This window comes from Phacochoerus africanus, chromosome 15 (assembly GCF_016906955.1).
Source record: "Phacochoerus africanus isolate WHEZ1 chromosome 15, ROS_Pafr_v1, whole genome shotgun sequence".
Lineage (NCBI taxonomy): Eukaryota > Metazoa > Chordata > Mammalia > Artiodactyla > Suidae > Phacochoerus > Phacochoerus africanus.
The window spans coordinates 48,293,046-48,314,097 of record NC_062558.1 but is presented as its reverse complement, the minus strand read 5'-3'; the positions used below and the strand labels follow the sequence as shown (position 1 = coordinate 48,314,097).

The window sequence follows — 21,052 nt, the reverse complement described above, 5'->3', positions numbered from 1 at the left end:
TCTGACTTCGTAAATTTACCTGTTCTGAACATTACATGTAAATAGAATCATGCAACATGTAGCTGTTTTCACTTAATACAGTGTTCTCAAGGTACCAGTTATATCATGTGTAGTACTTTAGTCCTTTTTATTGCTAAGTATTCCACATTTTGTTTAACCATTTATCAGTTGGTGGACACATGGGTTGTTTAAACTTCTTGGCTGTTGTGAATAATGATACTCTGAGCATTCATGTAGAAGGTTTTTGCATAAACATGATTTTTCAGTTCTCTTTGGTGTATACCCAGGAGTGGAATTGCTGGGTTATGTGGTAGCTGTTTAACTTTTTGAGGAACCATTTTCCATTTCCATCAGGAACATTAGAGAGTTTCAATAGCTACCTACCCTCGTAGATATGAAGTGGTGTCTGACTATGGTTTCGACTTGCATTTGTTGATGTTGAACTGCTTCCTTTCATGTGCTTTTTGGCCATTTATATATCTTCTTTGGGGGAAAAAAAAAGATCTATTGATCTTTTACATGTTTTAAATTGGATTGTCTTTTTGTTGAATTATATGTGTTCTCTCTATATTCTAGATTCTACACCCTTATCAGGTACATGATTTGTAAATATTTTTTTCTGTCCTTGGGGTTTTCATTTCACTTTCTTGATATTGTTCTATAAGCTCAAAAGTTTCTAAATATGAAGTCAAATTTATCTTTTTTTCTTTGGTTGCTTAGGCTTTTGTTGCCATAGCTAAGTATGCTTAATCCAAGGTCAGTAAGATTTACACCTATTTTTTCTTCTAAGAGTTTTAGAGTCATAGCTCTTAGGTTTACATCTTTGATAAATTTTGAGTTAATTTTCATATATGGTATGAGGTAGGGATGAGCTTTATTTTTTGAACAGTTTTAGATTTATAGAAAAACTGGGAACATAGTAGAGAGGTCCTATATAGCCCTCACCCAGTTTTCTCTATTACTAGCATGGTATATTTGTTACAGTTAACAATGTTAATACATTGTGATTAAAATCTGCACTTAATTCACATTTCCTTAGTTTTAAACTCAGGTCCCTTTCCTGCTCCAGGATTCCATCCAGGAGACCATATTACATTTAGTTGTCACCTCTCCTTAGTTCCCTTTTTTGTAAGGCTGTTTGTTACCTTTATTAAAATATTTTTGACCCCCATAAATAGAACATTTTGGTTCATCTACATGTTTTGTGGCTGTTAAAATGTCTGGATTTCCGATTGTGGTGCAGTGGAAACGAATCTGACTAGTATCCATGAGGATTCGGGTTCAATTCCCAGCCTCGCTCAGTGGGTCTGGGATCCAGAGTTGCCGTTAGCTCTGGTATAGGCTGACAGCTGTAGCTCCGATTCCACCCACTAGCCTGGGAACATCCATATGCCCTGGGTGCAAGCCTAAAAAGCAAAAGTAAATGAATTTTTTAAAATGTTAATCTTTGCAAGTTGACTGCTTAATAAATGGGTAAAATCATTAGATTTTTAGCAAACAGCTGTGGTAATAAGAGACAACACTTGTCACTTGGGCTCCCTATTACCATTTGCAGTTAAAAGTTTCAAATGAAAGGAGTTCCCGTCGTGGTACAGCAGAAATGAATCCGACTAGGAACCATGAGGTTGCTGGTTCGACCCCTGGCCGTGAGCTGTGGTGTAGGTCGTAGACACCACTCAGATCCTGCCTTGCTGTGGCTCCAGTTCACCCCCTAGTCTGGAAACCTCCATGTGATGTGGGTGCGGTCCTAAAAAGCAAAAAAAAAAAAAAAAAAAAGAAGAGGCCTTGTTGTTCAGAAACTTTTTGTATACTGAGACTATACATATTTAAGTACGTATTGCCCCTGACTTAATAGTATGCTAGGATTTTTAGTTTAATATATATATATATATATATATTTTTTGTCTTGTAGTTGTTGTTGTTGCTATTTCTTGGGCCGCTCCCTCGGCATATGGAGGTTCCCAGGCTAGGGGTCCAATCGGAGCTGTAGCCACCGGCCTACGCCAGAGCCACAGCAACGCAGGATCCGAGCCGCGTCTGCAACCTACACCACAGCTCACGGCAACGCCAGATCGTTAACCCACTGAGCAAGGGCAGGGACCGAACCCGCAACCTCATGGTTCCTAGTCGGATTCGTTAACCGCTGCGCCACGACGGGAACTCCTAGTTTAATATTTGAATTTGAGAGTGGTGGAGTGAGGGGATATGTAATAATCTTTGGGTTGCTTTTAATAGCAGAAAATTGCTTTGCAATGTTTTTTCCTGTAGTGTATGTATAAGTATTTCCTATATTGCAAAGTCCTTCCTGTTTTTACTGGAAGACATTTTTAAGCCCCACTTAAAACTTAGAATTTCTGTAGTGTTATATCTGCTATCATCATAATTACTGTTGGTCCATTCACCTCACCCCCGCCACCAAATTTGTGTCACCCTTGCTCCTCTGACACTGTTTGCCCTGCAGATTTCACTGGACTCCAGTCTCTACAGGCAATTTGCAGGTGGTATGCCAGTGCTTTGACAGGTTTTTCGGAATTTTGAATATCCTCTAGACATTTGCTTGTATCTGGAATTCTGTTTATCTCAGACTTCTGAAATTTTCTAGGTATTTCTTATTAATACCTAGAAAATTAATAAAACATAATTCTCAAGTAAATCCTAAGTAATTGTAAATGCCTGGTTGACATTCTGGTTTCAAAACTAAAATGTGTTGTTTGTGGGCATTTTGTTATCATGGAGAGAACATTTATTTGCCTTGGGAGTCTGAAGACACCGAGTGATTTCACGGCATGCTACGTGCAGTGATTCTTGTAGGCTGAGAGAGTAAATCTGTCCCTCCATATTTATCCCAAGATATAGGAAGCAGTAGTCAGAGCAGCAGCAAGTATTCTGTTGTGAGGCCCATTATGGGTATTGGAAAGGCCACGGCACAGTGGTATGTGTTTTTTTGCAAGGCAGTTTTAGCATTTTACTGGTACTGAAAGTTTGGGAATTGCTTTTTTAACTTTAATCTGAAAATGTTTATATAAAAAGGCAATGGATTTGTGTATATGCATGATTTGAGCAGGTGTGTGTATGTGCACACATGTACATACATAACTACCCATATTTTCTAGTTCTGTTGAAAGGGCCTAGAGGTAAACGAGGGTACCCAGTTCCAAGATCTTGATTTCTATACCATTCCTCACTTAAAGGAACTTAGATTTCTCAGAGAAATGGCTGGCTCTGGGGCTAGGACAGGATAGGTACAAGATAAGATAGAAAGTAAGAACATGCTTTTTAAAAAATGATGGGGTACATCAAAAGGATACAGGAGCCAGCTTGAAGAGACTTTCAATATGAGCACGAGAATAATTAAGGGCATTAATGAACTACAGACCACTGGAAAACTGGGAATCTGTGAGTCCATGCCAGTAATAAACAAGTAAATAAATAGGGGAAGGGGGGTAGAATGCCTGGTGCTGACGGTACACATGGAGTGAGGCCTAGAGTTGGAAAATCAAGATTGGTTTGGCTTATAATCACCATAAAATCCTAAATTTAGGGGGAAATTTGGATGAAGGCCAGGATGATTTTAAAGTGTCTCCCCACAGATTGCATACTGATTGCAAGTGAGAATGTAGTAACTAAAGAGTAAAACTGGACAATACTTGGCCAAGTGGTCACAGTTAACATCACTAATGAAGGGCAGATGGATGGCGTAGGTATCTGGATGTGATGCTCTGAGATGGACACGTCCCTTAGGTTAGTATTCTGCTCCAGGCATGCTTAACCTCAGTCTAATAATGAAGAAACAGTTCCATGGTGGTGGCTCAGCAGGTTAAGGATCTGGTGGTGTTTGTCACTGCTGTGGCATGGGTTCGATCTCTGGCTCAGGAACTTCCACATGCTGTGGGTGCAGTGGCCAAAAAAAGAAAAGGAGAAAAAAAATAATGAAACATTAGACAAACGCCAAATTTTTTTTTTTTAAAGAAGGCTGTATTCTTTAGAAATGCTAATGTCATAAGACAAAAGAAGTGGAGTTACCCTTGTAGCTCAGTGGTAACCCTACTAGTATCCATGAAGATGCGGGTTTGATCTTTGGCGTTGCTCAGTGGGTTAAGGATCCGGCATTGCCGTGAGCTGTGGTGTAGGTTGCAGACCTGGCTTGAATCCCACATTGCTGTGGCTTTGGTGTAGACAAGCAGCTGCAGCTCCAATTTGACCCCTAGCCTGGAACCCCTCCATATACCACAGGTGTGGACCTAAAAAAGCAAAAAATAAAAATAAGAAATAGTAATAAGACAAAAGAAATTGTAGAAAGGTTCCAAATTAGAGACCACGGAGACATGAAAACCAGTATCTGGTACTAGACTGGATCCTGTGTTAGATTCTAATAAAAAGTAATATAAAGGACATTATTGGGTCATTTGACAAAAATTGGAATCTAGATTTGTTTTATTGATAACCGGTTATGTAAAACTGACACCAAGTTCTGTAGAAGTGAGCCCTTATACCCTAAGGGAGTCCATTGTATGTAATGGATTCCTTTTTCTCCTGTGCATCTAAAATAATACTGGCCAAGTGTAATCCTTGGGAGAATGGAAATCAGTCACTCAAATTACTATTATTATTATTACTTTACTTTTTAGGGCCGCACCTGCAGCATATGGAGGTTCCCAGGCTAGAGGTCGAATTGGAGCTACAGCTGCCAGCCTACACCACACCCACAGCAACTTGGGATCCAAGCCTCATGTGCGACCTATCCCACAGCTCACGGCAAAACCAGATCCTTAACCCACTGAGCAAGGCCAGGGATTGAACCCATATCCTCATGGATCCTAGTCGGGTTTGTTAACTGCCCAGCCACGAAGGGAATTTCCAAATTATTTTCTGTAGGGCTTAATCTCTCATGGAACCAGAAAAAAAATCGTGAAAGGGTATATTCCTCAGTCTTAGGAAAGAGGCCCTGAAGTACTTTAGGGGTAAAGGACCATAATTTATGCAATTTACCTTTAAAGGCCCCCCCCCCCAATACTAAAGCAAAGGGTGGGGGGATTTTAATAACATGCAAATCAGATAAATGGTATATGGGTGTTTGGGATACTACTTTTTTTCCTTGAAATTTTACTATCATTACAAAAAAAAAAATCTAGGAGTTCCTGTCATGGCTCAGTGGTTAACAAATCTAACTAGGAACCATGAGGTTGCGGGTTCACACCCTGGCTAAAGTGGGTCAAGGATCTGGTGTTGCCATGAGCTGTGGTGTAGGTCACAGCCGAGGCTTAGATCCCGCATTGCTGTGGCTCTGGCATAGGCCAGCGGCTACAGCTCCGATTCGACCCCTAGCCTGGGAACCTCCATATGCCGCAGGTGCAGCCCTAGAAAAGACAAAAAAAAAAAATCTGGAGTTCCTGTTGTGACTCAGGGGAAGTAAATCTGACTCTCCATGAGGACGCAGGTTCGATCCCTGGCCTTGTTGCTCAGTGGGTTAAGGATCCGGTATTCCTGTGAGCTGTGGTGTAACTTGAAGATGCAGTTTGGATCTGGTGTGGCATATGCAGCTGTGGCTGTGGCATAGGCCAGCGCTGCAGCTCCAATTCAACCCCTAGCCTGGGAACCTCCATATGCCGTGGGTACGGCCCTAAAAAGACAAAACAAACAAAATCTACTCCTTTGTAAACTGGCATCTAATGCATTCAAGAGTAGTCAGATTAGCTGAAGGTTTTATGTAAACCTGAAGCTTCCACGCCTTGATCAGTGTTCAGTGTTATAGAATATAGTACTGGACAAGAATTTATGAGAATGTGTTTTAGCAAGAAACTGGTCACACTAAGTTATTTTCCAGTTCTGCCTGAGCTTCTTGTAAGAATCTTAGGCTGACTCTAGTATTTTATTCAAAAAGTCAGGGTATAAATAAGATCTGTGTGGAACGCTTAAGGTACTGAGAACAAAAATTAGTTGAAAGCATATGGCCTGAGAAATACTGTTCAAAATCATCATTTGATTTCTCTTTCTAGGAGGAGCTCTTGGATATTAAAGAACGCCCTCATTCCAAACAGAGGCCTTCATGCCTCTCTGAAAAATATGACAGGTATTTGTGGGGTCAACTTCTTACACCAAACTTGGAAAATTAAGAATTGCATTGTTTTGCTAGAATCATGAGTGGGGAGATTTCTGCTGTAATGATGTTGGGCTTCTGCACAAATATGTTGCACGTGAGCTATGAACATGACTAAATAGCATCTCACAGCACTTGTCTTCATCAGTTTTATTTTTAATTAGCTTTAAGCCATTAATTCAAAGATGTGAGCTGCAAGGAACCTCTTCCCTTCCAACTAGTGATGAAACTGAAACTAGAAAATGACAGGGTCAAAGGCACAAAGGCAGAAAGCAGAATTAAAACTTAAAAATAGGAGTTCTCGCCAGGGTCTCTTCTCTCTACCACGTGTTTTGTTTTTTGTTTTTGGTCTTTTTAGGGTTGCATTTGTGGCATATGGAGGTTCCCAGGCTAGGGGTCCAGTTGGAGCTGCAGCTGCTGGCTAATGCCACAGCAACAATGGGATCTGAGCCACATCCTTAACCTCTACATAGCTCATGGTCACACCGGATTCTTAACCCACTGATTGAAGCTGGGAATTGAACCCTCGTTCTCAGAGATACTAGTCAGGTTCATTACCAGTGAGCCACAATGGGAACTCCTCAACCAGTAGTTTTTAAGTTGTGCTTTGAGGGTCCTTCAAGGGCCTGTCAGGGGTAGGCTGATAAGGAACACTTTTTTCAGTCCACCACCCCCAAACAAAACAAAAGAACCAGTCAGCCATTCAGATTAGCCCTTTTGCATATGGGCTCCTTCATAAGAGGTAGAAGGCTTTGGTTTGAGAGGGCTGTAGCTAAAAATGGTCTGAAAGTCTCATATAGTAACCCTACACTGTACTTCTTATGGTTATTTTTTTTTATTATTATTTATTATTATTTTTTTCCCACTGTACAGCAAGGGGGTCAGGTTATCCTTACATGTATACATTACAATTACATTTTTCCCCCAGCCTTTCTTCTGTTGCAACATGAGTATCTAGACAAAGTTCTCAATGCTATTCAGCAGGATCTCCTTGTAAATCTATTCTAAATTGTGTCTGATAAGCCCAAGCTCCCGATCCCTCCCACTCCCTCCCCCTCCCATCAGGCAGCCACAAGTCCCTTCTCCAAGTCCATGATTTTCTTTTCTGAGGAGATGTTCATTTGTGCTGGATATTAGATTCCAGTTATAAGTGATATCATATGGTATTTGTCTTTGTCTTTCTGGCTCATTTCACTCAGTATGAGGTTCTTATGGTTATCTTAAGACTTTAAGATCATTCCTTAAATATCAAGGTAGATGGTTCATATTGGCCCACATTTTTTAACACATAAAGTGTCTTTAATTTTTGGTTGAATAGGACAGACCTCTTAAATTCTGTATATTCAGAAGGTTGCTAAATCTGGTCTCCTTACCACTTTCCTCTGATGAAGGGTATATATTTGAACAATGGCTCTTCCAATTGGTTAGGATTTTTTTGCTATCTCAGATAAGATGGGGGGGGGTTGGTGTTTTATTTTTTTCATTAAAGCATACGATTTTTTATGCCTTAAAGTTAATCTTGTTACAGCTGTTTCTTCCTGGCATAAAAAAAAGTTATGGGCACACATACTTGCTTTGATTCTGAAGTGGAGACATTGGGCCTAGCAATATTAATGAAAATTAAAAAAGATGGAGGAAAAAGTTTCTCATTCTGCTGTTTCTCTTCTCTCAGAGAGTTAAAATTTGTTGGGTTCTTAAATTCCACATAATCCTCACAGCCATCCTAGAAGATAGGTAATGTCTCCTTTACAGTGGGAAGTTTGAGACCGAGAGGGTCACTCACTCAAGAAATGTTTAATTGCTATGTGGCAAATACTGTGTGGGGTGCTGTCAAATACTGCCATCTTGGAACCTGGGTCTGTGAGAGGGTACAGTCAAACCCTGGTGAGGGCTTATCATCACTACAGTACAGGTTGTGAAGGACCAGTGCAGTGCAGCCTGATCTGATGCAGAGGGAGGTCCATTGTGCAGAAGTCCAAAGGGCTACAGCAAGGTGTCTAGGAGGTCCCTGGTGGTGATGGCAGAGCTGGGATTCCTACAAGATCATTGGGCTCCAAAGCCTCTGCACTGTACACTACACTACCTGCTACCCCATTATTAGAGAGGAGACAAAATAAAATCCAAACCACATAGCCAAGGCTCTTAAGAGCTGTCTGTCCTATTTGTGGGAAAAAACTGAAACTGTATGGACATTCTGGAAAAATATATACTAAGCATTCCAGGAGCAGCTTCTAATGAGAGGATTAAGGGGGTTTTCCCTCCCTGTACTAATCAGTAAACTGAATAATCAGTATTTATGGAGCATTTCTTTGCTTAGGACAAGACTAGGTACTGTAATCCATATGCACCCCCAAGGTTAGAGGTCTAAATGTTTCATTTACACACAGACCACTGGTTTTCAAGTGACTCTTGCTTTTGTGTGAATAACAGTGTTACTGAATTTATTGGTTGTTTTTGTTTTTGTTTTTCCATCTTAAAAGACGTGACCATTTTGATGGCAACCATGAAATTTTATATTGGAAGGACGTTTCCATAACTATCACCTGAAGTGGTTTAGTAGTGGTTCATGGCATAAGTGCTAACTGTTGGTACCCTTTGACTTGCAGTGATGGTGTCTGGGACCCTGAGAAGTGGCACGCCTCCCTCTACCCAGCTTCAGGGCGGAACTCACCAGTGGAAAGTCTGAAGAAAGAGGTGGACACAGACCGGCCTTCCCTGGTGCGCAGGATAGTAGGTGAGCAGAGTCTCTCAGAAGTGGGGCAGCAATTTTGGAAACAGTGCTCTTTGCTGCTGGCTTCATTCTTAGCTGTGAGAGTTTTATGCATTGAGAAAAAGTGTCATTATCAGGAAATTGGCTTAAGAGTTGGATTTTTCTGATAGCTATCAGAGTAAAATCACAGCCTTCTTGTATAGTAATGGTGAGTAGACTGTGTTAGGCTATCTGCTTTCAAATTAAAAGTACCAATGTCGGCGTTCCCATTGTGACTCAGGGGTAATGAATCTGACTGGTATCCATGAGGATGCAGGTTTGATCCCTGGCCCTGCTCAGTGGGTTAAGGATCTCTGGCATTGCCGTGAGCTGTGGTGTAGGTCACAGATGTGGCTCAGATCTAGTGTGGCTGTGGTGTAGGCCAGCAGCTACAGCTTCAGTTTGATTCCTAACCTGGGAACTTCCATATGCCTCAGGTGCGGCCCTAAAAAGCAAACAAAACAAAAATGATGTCTTTTATTGACATGGATAACTGAATTAGATGTGATAGGGAGCATAGAGCTGGTTATGCTTAGTGACCCTGTGAGACTAATCCTCAGGTATAAGTCAGTTCTGGCAATTCTTAACTCAGAGTGGTTTATGACCAGAATATCAGAGTTTGGATATGGTTTGAGACTGGAGTAAAATCTGATGTTCCATATCTTTACCCCTTTAAACTAGAAAAGATACTGAAGAATGAAATGAAGACCTGTCATTATAAAAGCCAGTCAAGGAACTTACTGCAAGAGGAAATCTTTTTGAGATGAAAGAACAAACTTGGAACTGAGCAAAGAAAATGGGGTTACTCTAGCTTAAGCTGTAAGACCCTTCTACATAGAAGTTACTCTATAAACATAGGGCAGTGGTGTCCCTTGAACAAACAATTTATTCTAACAGAATCATTAGAGATGTGCACAGACGTCATTAAAATGATGAAAACTTAGAAGCCACCTATATGTCCAGCAGTAGAAATGGGTTGAGTAAACTGTGGTACATCCACATGTAGGCATCTTACTCTCTTCAGCTATAAAAACACATTGGAGATAATGATTACCAAGTTACACAAAACACTATATTTCTTATTTTTGGAAAAAATGGACACTGCATGGAAATTCTGGAAAAGTGCATACCAGAACATTTTAGGAAGTGTTTCCAGTGAGAGGATTAAAGGAAATTTTCCTCATTGAGACTTCTTTTTATAGTTTTCTGATCTTCCTAGGAAGGATTTTTATGTGTGGTTACATGTTTATTTTTTTACACCTATATTGAGATATAATTGGTGTACAGTAGGCTGTACATAAAGCATAGCATTGACATGTTGACATATGGATGCAATGTGAAACCATTACCACAGTCAAAAGTAATGAGCATTTCCGTTGCACCTGAAGGTTTCCTCATACCCCATGAGTCCCTTCTTACAGCTCCTTAAGTCCCCCTTTGCCTGCAAGCACTGGGTCTGCTTTCTGTCATTGTAGATTAATTTACATTTCCTAGATTTTAATATAAATGGAATTATATACTATGCACTCTGGTAGCTTATTTCATGAAAAATAGTTTAAGATTTCATTTGTGTTGTTGGGTGTATAAATAGTTTGTTCTTTTCGTTGCCTAGTATTCCATTGTATGAATTTGCCATGATTTATCAATCTATCTAGTAGACATTTGGGTTGTTTGCTATTTTTGACTATTAACCAACACTACTCTAAACATACACGTGCAAGTCTCTGTATAGACATCCGCTTTCTTTCTCTTGGGTAAATATCCAGGAGTAGGGCGGCTGGGCTCTATGGTAGATGTATGTTTTAATGTTTTGAGAAACTGCCAGGCTGTTTTTCAAAGGGTTTATACCATTTTACATTTCTACCAGCAGTGTATGAGAGTTTCATTTGCTTCTCACCCTCACCAGCACTTGAAATCGTCCATCTTTTTCATTTTAGCCAGTCTAATAGGTATGTAGTGATATGCCATTATTGTTTAACTTGCATTTTCCTAGTGACTAATGTTGAGTATCCTTTCACACAACTTAATTGCCATCCATATAATCTTCTTTGGTGAAGTGTCTTCTTTGTCCTTTTCCTTTTTTTTGTCTTTTTTTGCTATTTCTTGGGCTGCTCCCACAGCATTTGGAGGTTCCCAGGCTAGGGGTTGAATCGGAGCTGTAACCACCAGCCTACACCACAGCCACAGCAACGCGGGATCCAAGCTGCATCTGCGACCTACACCACAGCTCACGGCATCACCGGATCCTTAACCCATTGAGCAAGGGCAGGGATCGAACCCACAACCTCATGATTCCTAGTCGGATTTGTTAACCACTGAGCCACGACGAGAACTCCTATATGTAGGTCCTTTATCAGATGTATATGCTCTGAAATATGTTCTCTCAATCTGTGGCTTGTTTTTCCATTCTCTGAGCAGTAACTTTCAAAGATCAGAAGTTTTAAATTTTGATCAAGCCCAGTTTATCTTTTTTGTTTTATTTTGGCTACAGCAGGCAGAAATTCCCAGGTCAGGGATCAGACCTGAGCCACAGCAGTGACAGTGCCAGGTCCTTAACCACTGGGCTGCCAGGGAACTCCCAGATTATCATTTTTTAGAATGGATTGTGCTCGGAGTTCCCGTCGTGGCGCAGTGGTTAACGAATCCGACTAGGAACCATGAGGTTGCAGGTTCAATCCCTTGCTCAGAGGGTTAACAATCCAGCGTTGCCTTGAGCTGTGCTATAGGTCGCAGACGCGGCTCGGATCCTGCGCTGCTGTGGCTCTGGCCTAGGCCGGTGGCTACAGCTCTGATTGGACCCCTAGCCTGGGAACCTCTGTATGCCGCAGGAGCGGCCCAAGAAATGGCAAAAAGACAAAAAAATAAATAAAATAAAATGGATTGTGTTCTTGGTGTCATGCCTAACAAAATTTGGCTAATCCAATGTCAGAGAGTTCCTCCATATTTTCTTCTAGAAGTTTTATAGTTTTGAGGGTTACATTTAGATCTGTGATCCATTTTGAGTTAATTTTTGTATTTGGTAGTAATGAATTCAAGTCTTTTTTTGGCATATGGATATCCAACTGTTTGATACCTCTTGTTCAAGAGACACTTTAACTTTTTAAGTAGTTACCATTTCAAATACTAATAGCTACCATGGTTTATTATTTGTTCTAATAAGTACATAGATAGGGATTTAGTCAAAATACAGGGATTCTAGAGCTTAATCATGGAGGGTCATTATAAAGTACATTTATTCCACCAAGGAGAAGAAGCAGAAGTCTCAGTCTTCCTTAAATATTTAATGTACATTTTACTCTGAGCATTTTAGTGGTAGCTCTTTACCAATATTCCACAGCCACCAGTCTCTCCATTTAGAGAGAAAAAAAAAAGTGCCCTTGCTGGTTTGCTTAACTTTCTCTTTCCGGCATCTTTCCAGATCCACGGGAGCGTGTGAAAGAAGATGACTTAGATGTTGTTCTCAGCCCACAGAGACGAAGCTTTGGAGGGGGCTGCCATGTGACAGCTGCTGTTAGCTCTCGGCGCTCAGGAAGCCCATTGGAGAAAGACAGTGATGGGCTCCGCCTGCTTGGCGGACGAAGGATTGGAAGTGGAAGGATAATCTCTGCTCGGACCTTTGAGAAGGATCACCGTCTGAGCGATAAGGACCTGCGGGACTTGAGAGACAGAGACCGAGAGAGGGACTACAAGGACAAGCGTTTCAGGGTTTGTCTCCTAGATCCTCTGGCACCTCATGTGTTCACTCCGTTTATACCAGGTTACTTTATGATGCTGGGTGAATATAGCGTGATGGCAAGCCAGAGGGGGAGGAACAGAGAGAGCTACGGGTGGGGAAGATGCTACAGCATAGCATCTTCATTGCACTAGTGAGCACTGTTTAATTCATCAAGACCTTGACTGAGGTAGAAATGCTTTAACTAGAATCTTTTTAATCTTGCATCATGTACTTTTCCAGAGGGAGTTTGGGGATAGTAAGCGTGTCTTTGGTGAGCGTAGAAGAAATGATTCCTACACAGAAGAAGAACCAGAATGGTTCTCAGCTGGACCTACAAGTCAGTCTGAAACAATTGAGCTGACTGGCTTTGATGATAAGATACTGGAAGAAGATCATAAAGGCAGAAAAAGAACAAGGCGACGGACGGCCTCTGTGAAGGAAGGTCAGCAAAAACTTTGGGAGGGAAGCTCATTGTTCTGAAATGAGATGTGCTTATAATTAGCTTACCCCTATACGTTTAGGAATGGGCACCGGTGTTAAAAGTGGCAAGATTTTAATGTTGAGGCCTGTTTTTGAAACCACTGCCTAAGTGTTAGTTCACTGTGTATAGATTGTACTGCACAACTTCTTCTACATGCTGTGCTAAACAGAAAAGTCTTCCATTACGCAGTAAGAGCACTGTGTACACAAAAGTATCCCCAGAGATAAGAACATGTGGTAGAAATAATGAGGGGGTCTTTTCTATTGAGCACGTATGTACTGGACATAGTGGTAAGCATTTTGTCTCTTTAATCCTCTTCTCCTAACAACACTGTGAGGGAGATACTGTTTTGCCCATATTACAGATGAGCAAATGGAGGCACAGGTGCTTATGTTGCTTGTCTGTGGACACTGAGGAGGTAAGTAATGAAGTTGGGAGTTGAACAAGATGCCTGTGCTTCAGAGCCCACCTTCTTCAACAAGGTGTTAGGCCTTCCTAGGTTTGTTGTTTGTGATGTGGCTTCTCCCAGACTCACTTTGCTCAGGTGTTTCCCTTGCTAAACTGACAGAGAGCTTATGTGTGAGGGGTGCCTGATACAGAGTAGGGGTACACTACTCATGGTCAGAGGGCTGACCTGGTTCTGAGGTGGCCAGTTGTCCTGGGCTGGTGGTCTTGGGAGGAAGCAGTGAAGAGACAGGTGTTAACTTGGGAGATGTTGCTACTAAGTTGCCTTTGGGATATGCCTTTGTTTCACTCTAGAGGAGACTAAAGCAGCGGTATTTTTAGCTGTTGGTAAAGATCAGGCCTTATGGTGAGAAAAAGCCTTTGGGTTTCATGGCAGAGCCTTTAGTAGAATGCAGGGTCCTGGCTCTCTTGCCCCCATTGATCAGTTGCAGAAGGTCCCTAGGCTGCCCTAGCTACTGTGTTTAAGATAAACAAGTACTCTAGTTTCATCCTGGCTGCAAAAATGAAAGGAAAGGGAGGGCTGATGAATGCCTGAGTCTATTTTTGTGCCTGTGTTCCAGCTTTCTACTGAACTTGGTATTGTAGAGTTCTCTACAGGCACATACTAGTGCTGGGAGTATAGCAGTGAACAAGGCCTGTGTAATTTTAACATAGCACCCATTCTATAGGGCCCAGTGCTAGGTGTTGTGTATATGGGGATGAATGACGCAATCTGCATACGTATTGCACTTAGGAAAAAAATGTAGAAGGAAGTAGCAGTTAAAACACTCCACTGACAGTTTTAATTTTCATAGTGAAAGTATATGCTCATATTCTGAATGAGTATATTCTGAAATGTGTTAAAACTCGCCCTTAGTTATCTTTCCTGGGTTCCTGGTTTCTGAGACTATTGTAATATATGGTCTAGTTGTGTTTGTCTGTCTGCTAAAGCATATTCCTACCCACTCTCAGTTGTTAGGCCCAGTTTGCTCTCAGGCTAGCATAGAATTATACATGGGGCACTTTTGCTACTTGCAAAAGCCAATCATCTGTTAAAAGATGTCCTCATCTGAACACAAAAAACAAGAGGAGAGATATTCAAGTTTCTTTTGTAAATGCACAGACTGTCTCCTCTGGCTTATCCCAAGATGGGACACACAGCTGCAGCAGAGTGTATGTTGCTTGTCAGTCCTGAAGTGGGCAGGCAGGTTCTGGTGGGTAAAATGGAGAAGCACTGCTCTACTGGGAAAGGATACAAACATGGCATTGGTTAGGCTGTTGTTTACCTTTCCTAGGTTCTTTATGTGTAAAATGAGGAAAATACCTCCACCAAAGCAGTCATTTTAGTTAAATGTCAGTCTTTAAGGAACATTTGCCTTTGCTGGTTGGCAGTGATTGGCTGCTGACCCCCTGGAAAAGCTGCCCATTGCTTTGTTTGTGGCTCACAAACATCCATCTCACTCGTTGCCTTAAGCCCTCAGAAGGCCCAGGGTTCTTAGGCAGCAGTCTGTGAAGGGGTAGTGCTGCCTTAACGCACAGCATGGAGTGGAAGAGCACTGCTGGCCATCCTAGGATTGAAGCCTTCCCCCATCTGCTAGTATTGAGACCTTGGGTAAGCAAGCCACTTAACCCTTTCGGTTGTTGATGTCCCCTGACTTGGCTGTTTCGAAGTGTTGGAATGAAATCAGATGATAGCATTTAGCTTCTCCTGGTCTAGAATATCCTGGTTGAATAATGAGACTGTGGTCCTGTTGGGGACTTATGAGAAGGGATGGATCCAGACTTTTGATCCTTTTTTTTTTCCCTAGGAGGACTTCATGTCTCCTACAATCTTAAACCACAGGCAGATCTTACATAGGTGCTTTTGCAGGGTGGAGTTTTGGGAGTTATGGTCTTCAAATTAAAAAATTGATTGTCCAGTATCTCTCAGTGGACTTACTTTAAAAGAAAAAAAAAAGTTTTGTTTTTTTCATCTGAAGGATTTTGCCTTTTTGTCCATCCTCTGGTTAAAACTAAGATGTTAGCTTCCTTAAGTGTTAGCACTTGGTATCTTCACTTAGACCTTATCTTTCTATCCTAACCACAACTGGACGTTACTGAGTTTTAAATGTACCAGGCACTACAGAGTAAGACAAAGGTGATTAGAGCAGTTTACCTGCCCTCAGAAAGCTGAGCCTCACCAGACTGTGACTGTAATGCAGTGTGATAAGTACTCTGAGAGATAACACAAGCATTATAGAGAAGGGGGTGAATAAATTTGCTGGTAGGGTAAAAATGGGTAGGCTGGGCAGGCCTTCCAGTGGAGGTGACATTTGAGTTTGCCTTGAAAGATGAACTACAGTCTGTAGGCAAGTAAAAATTGCCTTTGTGCTAGGTGTCACAAAAATAGGTTGCTGAGCCCTGCCTTAACGTGGTGATGCAGATGCATGTGTGAAAGCAGAGCCAAATTAATTTAGTTCCATTCTTAAGCAGTAAGAGACTGCTTAATGCTCAAAGACTATCCTTTAAAAAAAAAAAAAATCCCATTGGAAAAAAAATCCACTGCATTTTAGGAAAACTTGAAGAATGGGCAAAAGAAGGACTACAATCCTTCCTGCATCATGTTGGTGTTCTGGCTGGTTATTAAGGCTTTTTTCCTCCTCTAGCTCCCATAGGAAGGGAACTATTTTACTGTTGCAAGTGCAGTACCGGCACAAGAAGTCTGTTTTTAAAGTCATCTATGGCTCTTCTGCATGTGTGATACTGGCTGAGGCCACAGGGTACATCCAGAGGGGTTTGCTTGATGAGACTGTCTTTGTCCTGGTTTTGCTTTCAGGCATAGTCGAGTGCAATGGAGGAGTGGCCGAAGAGGATGAGGTGGAGGTCATCCTCACACAGGAGCCTGCTGCTGATCAGGAAGTGCCAAGGGACGCCGTCTTGCCCGAGCAGTCCCCAGGAGAATTTGACTTTAATGAGTTCTTTAACCTTGATAAGGTGCCGTGCTTGGCTTCGGTGAGTGTAGCAGCACGCTTATAAACATGGATAGAGCAACTGTAGGGTTAATTCGACCTGAGTCTTTAAGATAACTCTTTTTTTTAAGTTTTGTTTTGTTAGATGATTTGGGGGTTTTTGGCTTTCGGTCTTAAGTATTATTTGAATTTTTATTGGCTTTGTTTTGAGAGGCTTAGTGGAGATGACTTAAATGAGAATTCTGTACCAGTTAACTCTTTTTCTAAGCTGTTAGCATTAGACTAACAATTCTTCAGATGTTTAAGAACATTGTCTGCTTTTATCTTTAAGAAGCTAAGTGTTTGTTGTAAAGACACTGTGGAGTTGGATTTTTATAACTGGTAGTTGCTATCACACTGATCTGCATTCCTTGGGTAAGGCTGACTGGTTAGGTGGTACCTTTGTGATGTGATGGTTCTGAAAACCTTTAGTGAAAAGGAACATGGGATACTACTAACACTGTTGCTGTTAAACTGCTGAGGTCTAGCCTTTCTTGACTTTTAAAGTAGAAATAGTAAGACATCCCAAATCTTCATTTAGTATCTGCTCATGCTCCTGTCCCCTTTGGCCATTAGGGATTGAGATAGTCTGTCAGATTTTGGAGACATGATAAAACTGTGGCCTCTGCCCCAGAATTGAGATTTTTCTGTGGTTGCTGAAAGAGTACATAGAAGAAATAGAATTTTAAAAACCATTTGGAGTTCCTGCTGTGGCACAATGGGATCAGCAGCTTCTTAGGAGCACTGGGACAAAGGTTCAATCTCTGGCCTGGCACAGTGGGTTAAGGATCGGACATTGCTGCAGCTATGGCTTAGGTCTCAACTGCAGCTCAGATCTGATTCCTGGCCTGGAAACTCCATATGCCACAGGGCAGCCAAAAAGCAAAAGAATAAAAATAATAAAAAAATGAATAAACCATTTGACCAAAAGCATCTGTATATCCCAGGTGTCCTTTACAGGACACACAATACAGCAAGTAAGTTTGACCAGTCCTTTAGAATTAGTGGTTCATGGAATTTAGTTTAAATGCTCTATTCCTTAACTGTAATTTTTTCTTGTTTGATTACTTCATGAGCTGACAAAAGTACACCATGACAGAGCAACACTGGTCTATCTCTTTTGTCATTTCTCTGCCCCCCAATCCCTAAAAGATGGCCATCTGCAATAGGTGAGCAGCCATTGCATAGCACTGATAGATAAAGAGCCACAGGTGAGTTCTCAGGTGGTACTTCTAAAATCTTTATAGTAAGGACCAGGTTTTATGTCCATCTCATTGAAGACTAATACTTTAATGCCACATTGCTATAAAAGTTTCTAAGCATTTCCTCTCATTCTCTGAACTTATGTCAATTTGGACCAGCGTGGCCCAAGGCCACACTTGTCTATAGCGCTGTTCAGGAGCATAGGGAGTACATCTCCAAATCAGCTGGCATCTGCATGGTTTTGCTGCGTAAGTTCTAGCAGCAGCTTTAACTATAAGTCTCCTAGCCAGATATCTCACTTCAGTCAGTTGGCCAGTAGTCCTTTGACTCCCTATGAGCAGAAGGGTTAGCTTAATTGATGTAAAACCGAGTGGTCCTCTCAAATTCTTACTTTTCAAGGGGATGGTAATTTTTAATTTTTACATCAGCAGTGTTTAGTGACCCCCTCTTTTTCCTTCCTTCCTTCCCTTTTAGCATTATCTTAGAAGGCAAATGGAAATCTTAACTGTAAAAATTTTTCACAGCAGGAGTTCCCACCGTGGCTCCCCGGTTAACGAATCTTACTAGCATCCACGAGGACACAGGTTCAATCCCTGGCTCACTCAGTGGGTTAGCAATTCGGCATTGCCATGAGCTGTGGTGTAGCTTGCAGATGAGACTCAGATCTGGCCTTGCTGTAGCTGTGGTGTAGGCCATCAGCTACAGCTCCGATTCAGCCCCTAGCCTGGGAATCTCCAAATGCCATGGGTGCAGCCCTAAAAAGAAAAAAAAATTTTTTTTTTCCCCACAGCCAAAAGACTTATACTTGGCTCCAAATGTAAGCAGCTGTGAAACCTGTGTGCCTAGGTAGAGGGAGAATTCAAAACTAAACTTTTTATAATTGGTAAGATGCCTATAGTGCTAATTGTTTTAGTCTTTACATCCAGTAAGTGATTTAATCCCCACAAAACCCTTGTACTTTCTATTTTACAGATCAGGAAACAGGCACAGAGAGGTTTAAATAACTTGCCCAAAGTCACACAGCTATTAAGTAGTGGAACTGAATTCTAGTTTTTGCAGTTTCAGTTAATAATTTTTGTTCTAGGAGTTCCCTTCGTGGCTCAGTGGTTAACAAATCTGACCAGGAACCATGAGGTCGTGGGTTCGATCCCTGGCCTTGGTCAGTGGGTTAAGGATCCGACATTGCCGTGAGCTGTGGTGTAGGTCGCAGATGTGGCTTGGATCCCGAGTTGCTGTGGCTCTGGCGTAGGCCAGCAGCTACAGCTCTGATTAGACCCCTAGCCTGGGAACCTCCATATGCTGCAGGTGCGGCCCTAAAAAGACAAAAAAATAATAATAATAATTTTTGTTCTAATTCCCTACAGCTGTACTGCCAGTAAAGCATGAATGGGAGGAATAGGAACTCAGCACCATCTTACCTTTTGGCCTCCACCCTCAATCAAAACTTGGCTAATTCTGAGCAGTAGGTACCAGGCTAGGAAGTTTCTCCATGTTTTCCATGGAGGTACTGCTCAATAAGGTGTATATTCTATAATAGATTGACTTAAAAGCAGAGTTGGGATCAGTAAAAAGAGATGCTCTGACTGTGCTAATAACCAGCTGGACTCTTAAAATGCTCAGAAAATGACCAATTGGAAGAGTAAGTAAGAAGGGCCCTATAAGATTTGGACATCAGGAGTTCCCATTGTGGCACAGCGGAAACGAACCCGACTAGGAACCATGAGGCTGTGGGTTCGATTCCTGGCCTCGATCAGTGGGTTAAGGATCCAGCGTTGCTGTGGCATAGGCCGGCACCTGCAGCTCTGATTAGACCCCTAGCCTGGGAACCTCTATATGCTGTGAGTGCAGCCCTAAAAAAGAGCAAAAAAGACAAAAAAAAAAAAAATTGGATATCAACTGACAAATGGTATAAAGTATTTGAGATAGTATTTGGCATTTCGTGGGCCCCAAAAATGTTGGGTTATCAATAGGTATAAACAGAATTACACTTGTATTTGTAAGCTGTATTTACTAGTATTGCAATACATTAGAAGTTGACAGCCACAAAAATAAGCTGATTTTAGATATGCAGCGTTACAGTACCTGACACATAACAGGTATATATAAGTATGATAAATGAAGAAAAAACAGAAATCCTAAACAATTTAGAGTGAACAGGAATATGACATAGAAAAAAACCTTGGTGATATAATCAAAAGTATGAAAATGTATAGCCTTAAATGTATTCATTAGAAATTTTAAAAGGAAATCATAAACAAATACCAAAAAATGTAGAAATTTCCATAACAGTGGAAAGTAATGAAAGAACAGCAATGATCAGTAATGATCAGCAATGATCAGTTTGGTAGTTGTCAAAGAGCAAAAATATTTCATAATATCTGTTTGTATCAGAATAATACAAATGCTAGAATATAACTTGTCTAAATGACCTTTGAGGAGTTCCCGTTGTGGCTCAGTGATAACAAACCTGACTGGTATCCATGAGGACGTCAATTTGATCTCTGGCCTTGTTCGGTGGGTTAAGGATCTGGCATTGCCATGAGCTGCTGTGTAGGTTGCAGACACAGGTTGGATCTGGCATTGCTGTGGTTGTGGCATAGGCTGACAACTGCAGCTCTGATTTGACCCCTAGCCTGGAAACGTCCATGTTTCTGTGAGTGTGGCCCTAAAAAGACCCAAAAAAAAGACCTTTGGAGGACCAAACTAAGAGTCATATAGGTTACTTTAAAAATGTAGTCTAAAAGAGCAGCTGAAATTCACATACCAGACTACAGTTCACAGCCTCCTCTTGAGTAGCTGAGGGCACAGAGGTCAGAGCTGATTGGTACAGGTTGCCATCTCCTGTAGCAGGATGCAGGAGGAGAGGAAGGCACTGCTATTAGAATGTCCCAGCTTGCCCTGTGGTAAAAATGACTGTCTAGATATACACTCTTAGGATTCTTTCAGGGTTCAAAATGCTTTAGCTCCTTGAAGTGGGCATTTCCAGTAAATGTGTGTAAAAGTGACTTTGTTTCTACCTACTCTAGCTATAATAAAACTTAGCTTTCTCTAATAAAGTTGGTCACTGATCAAAATCTGGAAATAACTTTGTGAACACTTAATGTCAAATCTTTAACAAATGTCCAGATACTTTATATTCATGTCCTTTACTTTTTCATGTTCCTCTGATGTATCTTCTGGTTGTTTTCCTATACAGTATCATCGGAGAAAAGAAAAGGATTAAAGTGCAAAGCTATTTTTGCTATTTGTAAAATTTCAAACTCTTTACAAAATTAAAATATTTTTAATAGCTCTAGCTTTTACTTTTAAAATAGTTGCTGTTTATCACCAGGGTGGTTGTATTTTGGGTACAAGTCCCACAGTGAAACATCACTTT

At 41.3% G+C, this 21,052-nt stretch overlaps 1 protein-coding gene across 6 annotated transcripts in view; it reads left to right on the top strand.

The window, feature by feature from the left end:
* Positions 1 to 21,052, top strand: part of EIF4ENIF1 (eukaryotic translation initiation factor 4E nuclear import factor 1) — a 48,677-nt gene that overhangs the window by 11,058 nt on the left and 16,567 nt on the right. For 5 of the 6 annotated variants that reach the window (XM_047759401.1, XM_047759402.1, XM_047759403.1 and 2 more), the window contains exons 3-7: positions 5,997 to 6,070; positions 8,704 to 8,831; positions 12,265 to 12,551; positions 12,802 to 13,003; positions 16,302 to 16,477. In XM_047759401.1, the coding sequence (XP_047615357.1) occupies positions 5,997 to 6,070; positions 8,704 to 8,831; positions 12,265 to 12,551; positions 12,802 to 13,003; positions 16,302 to 16,477 (867 nt within the window). Of the gene's footprint in view, positions 1 to 5,996; positions 6,071 to 8,703; positions 8,832 to 12,264; positions 12,604 to 12,801; positions 13,004 to 16,301; positions 16,478 to 21,052 lie in introns of those variants that run through there. The other variant, XM_047759405.1, reaches the window with a different exon arrangement.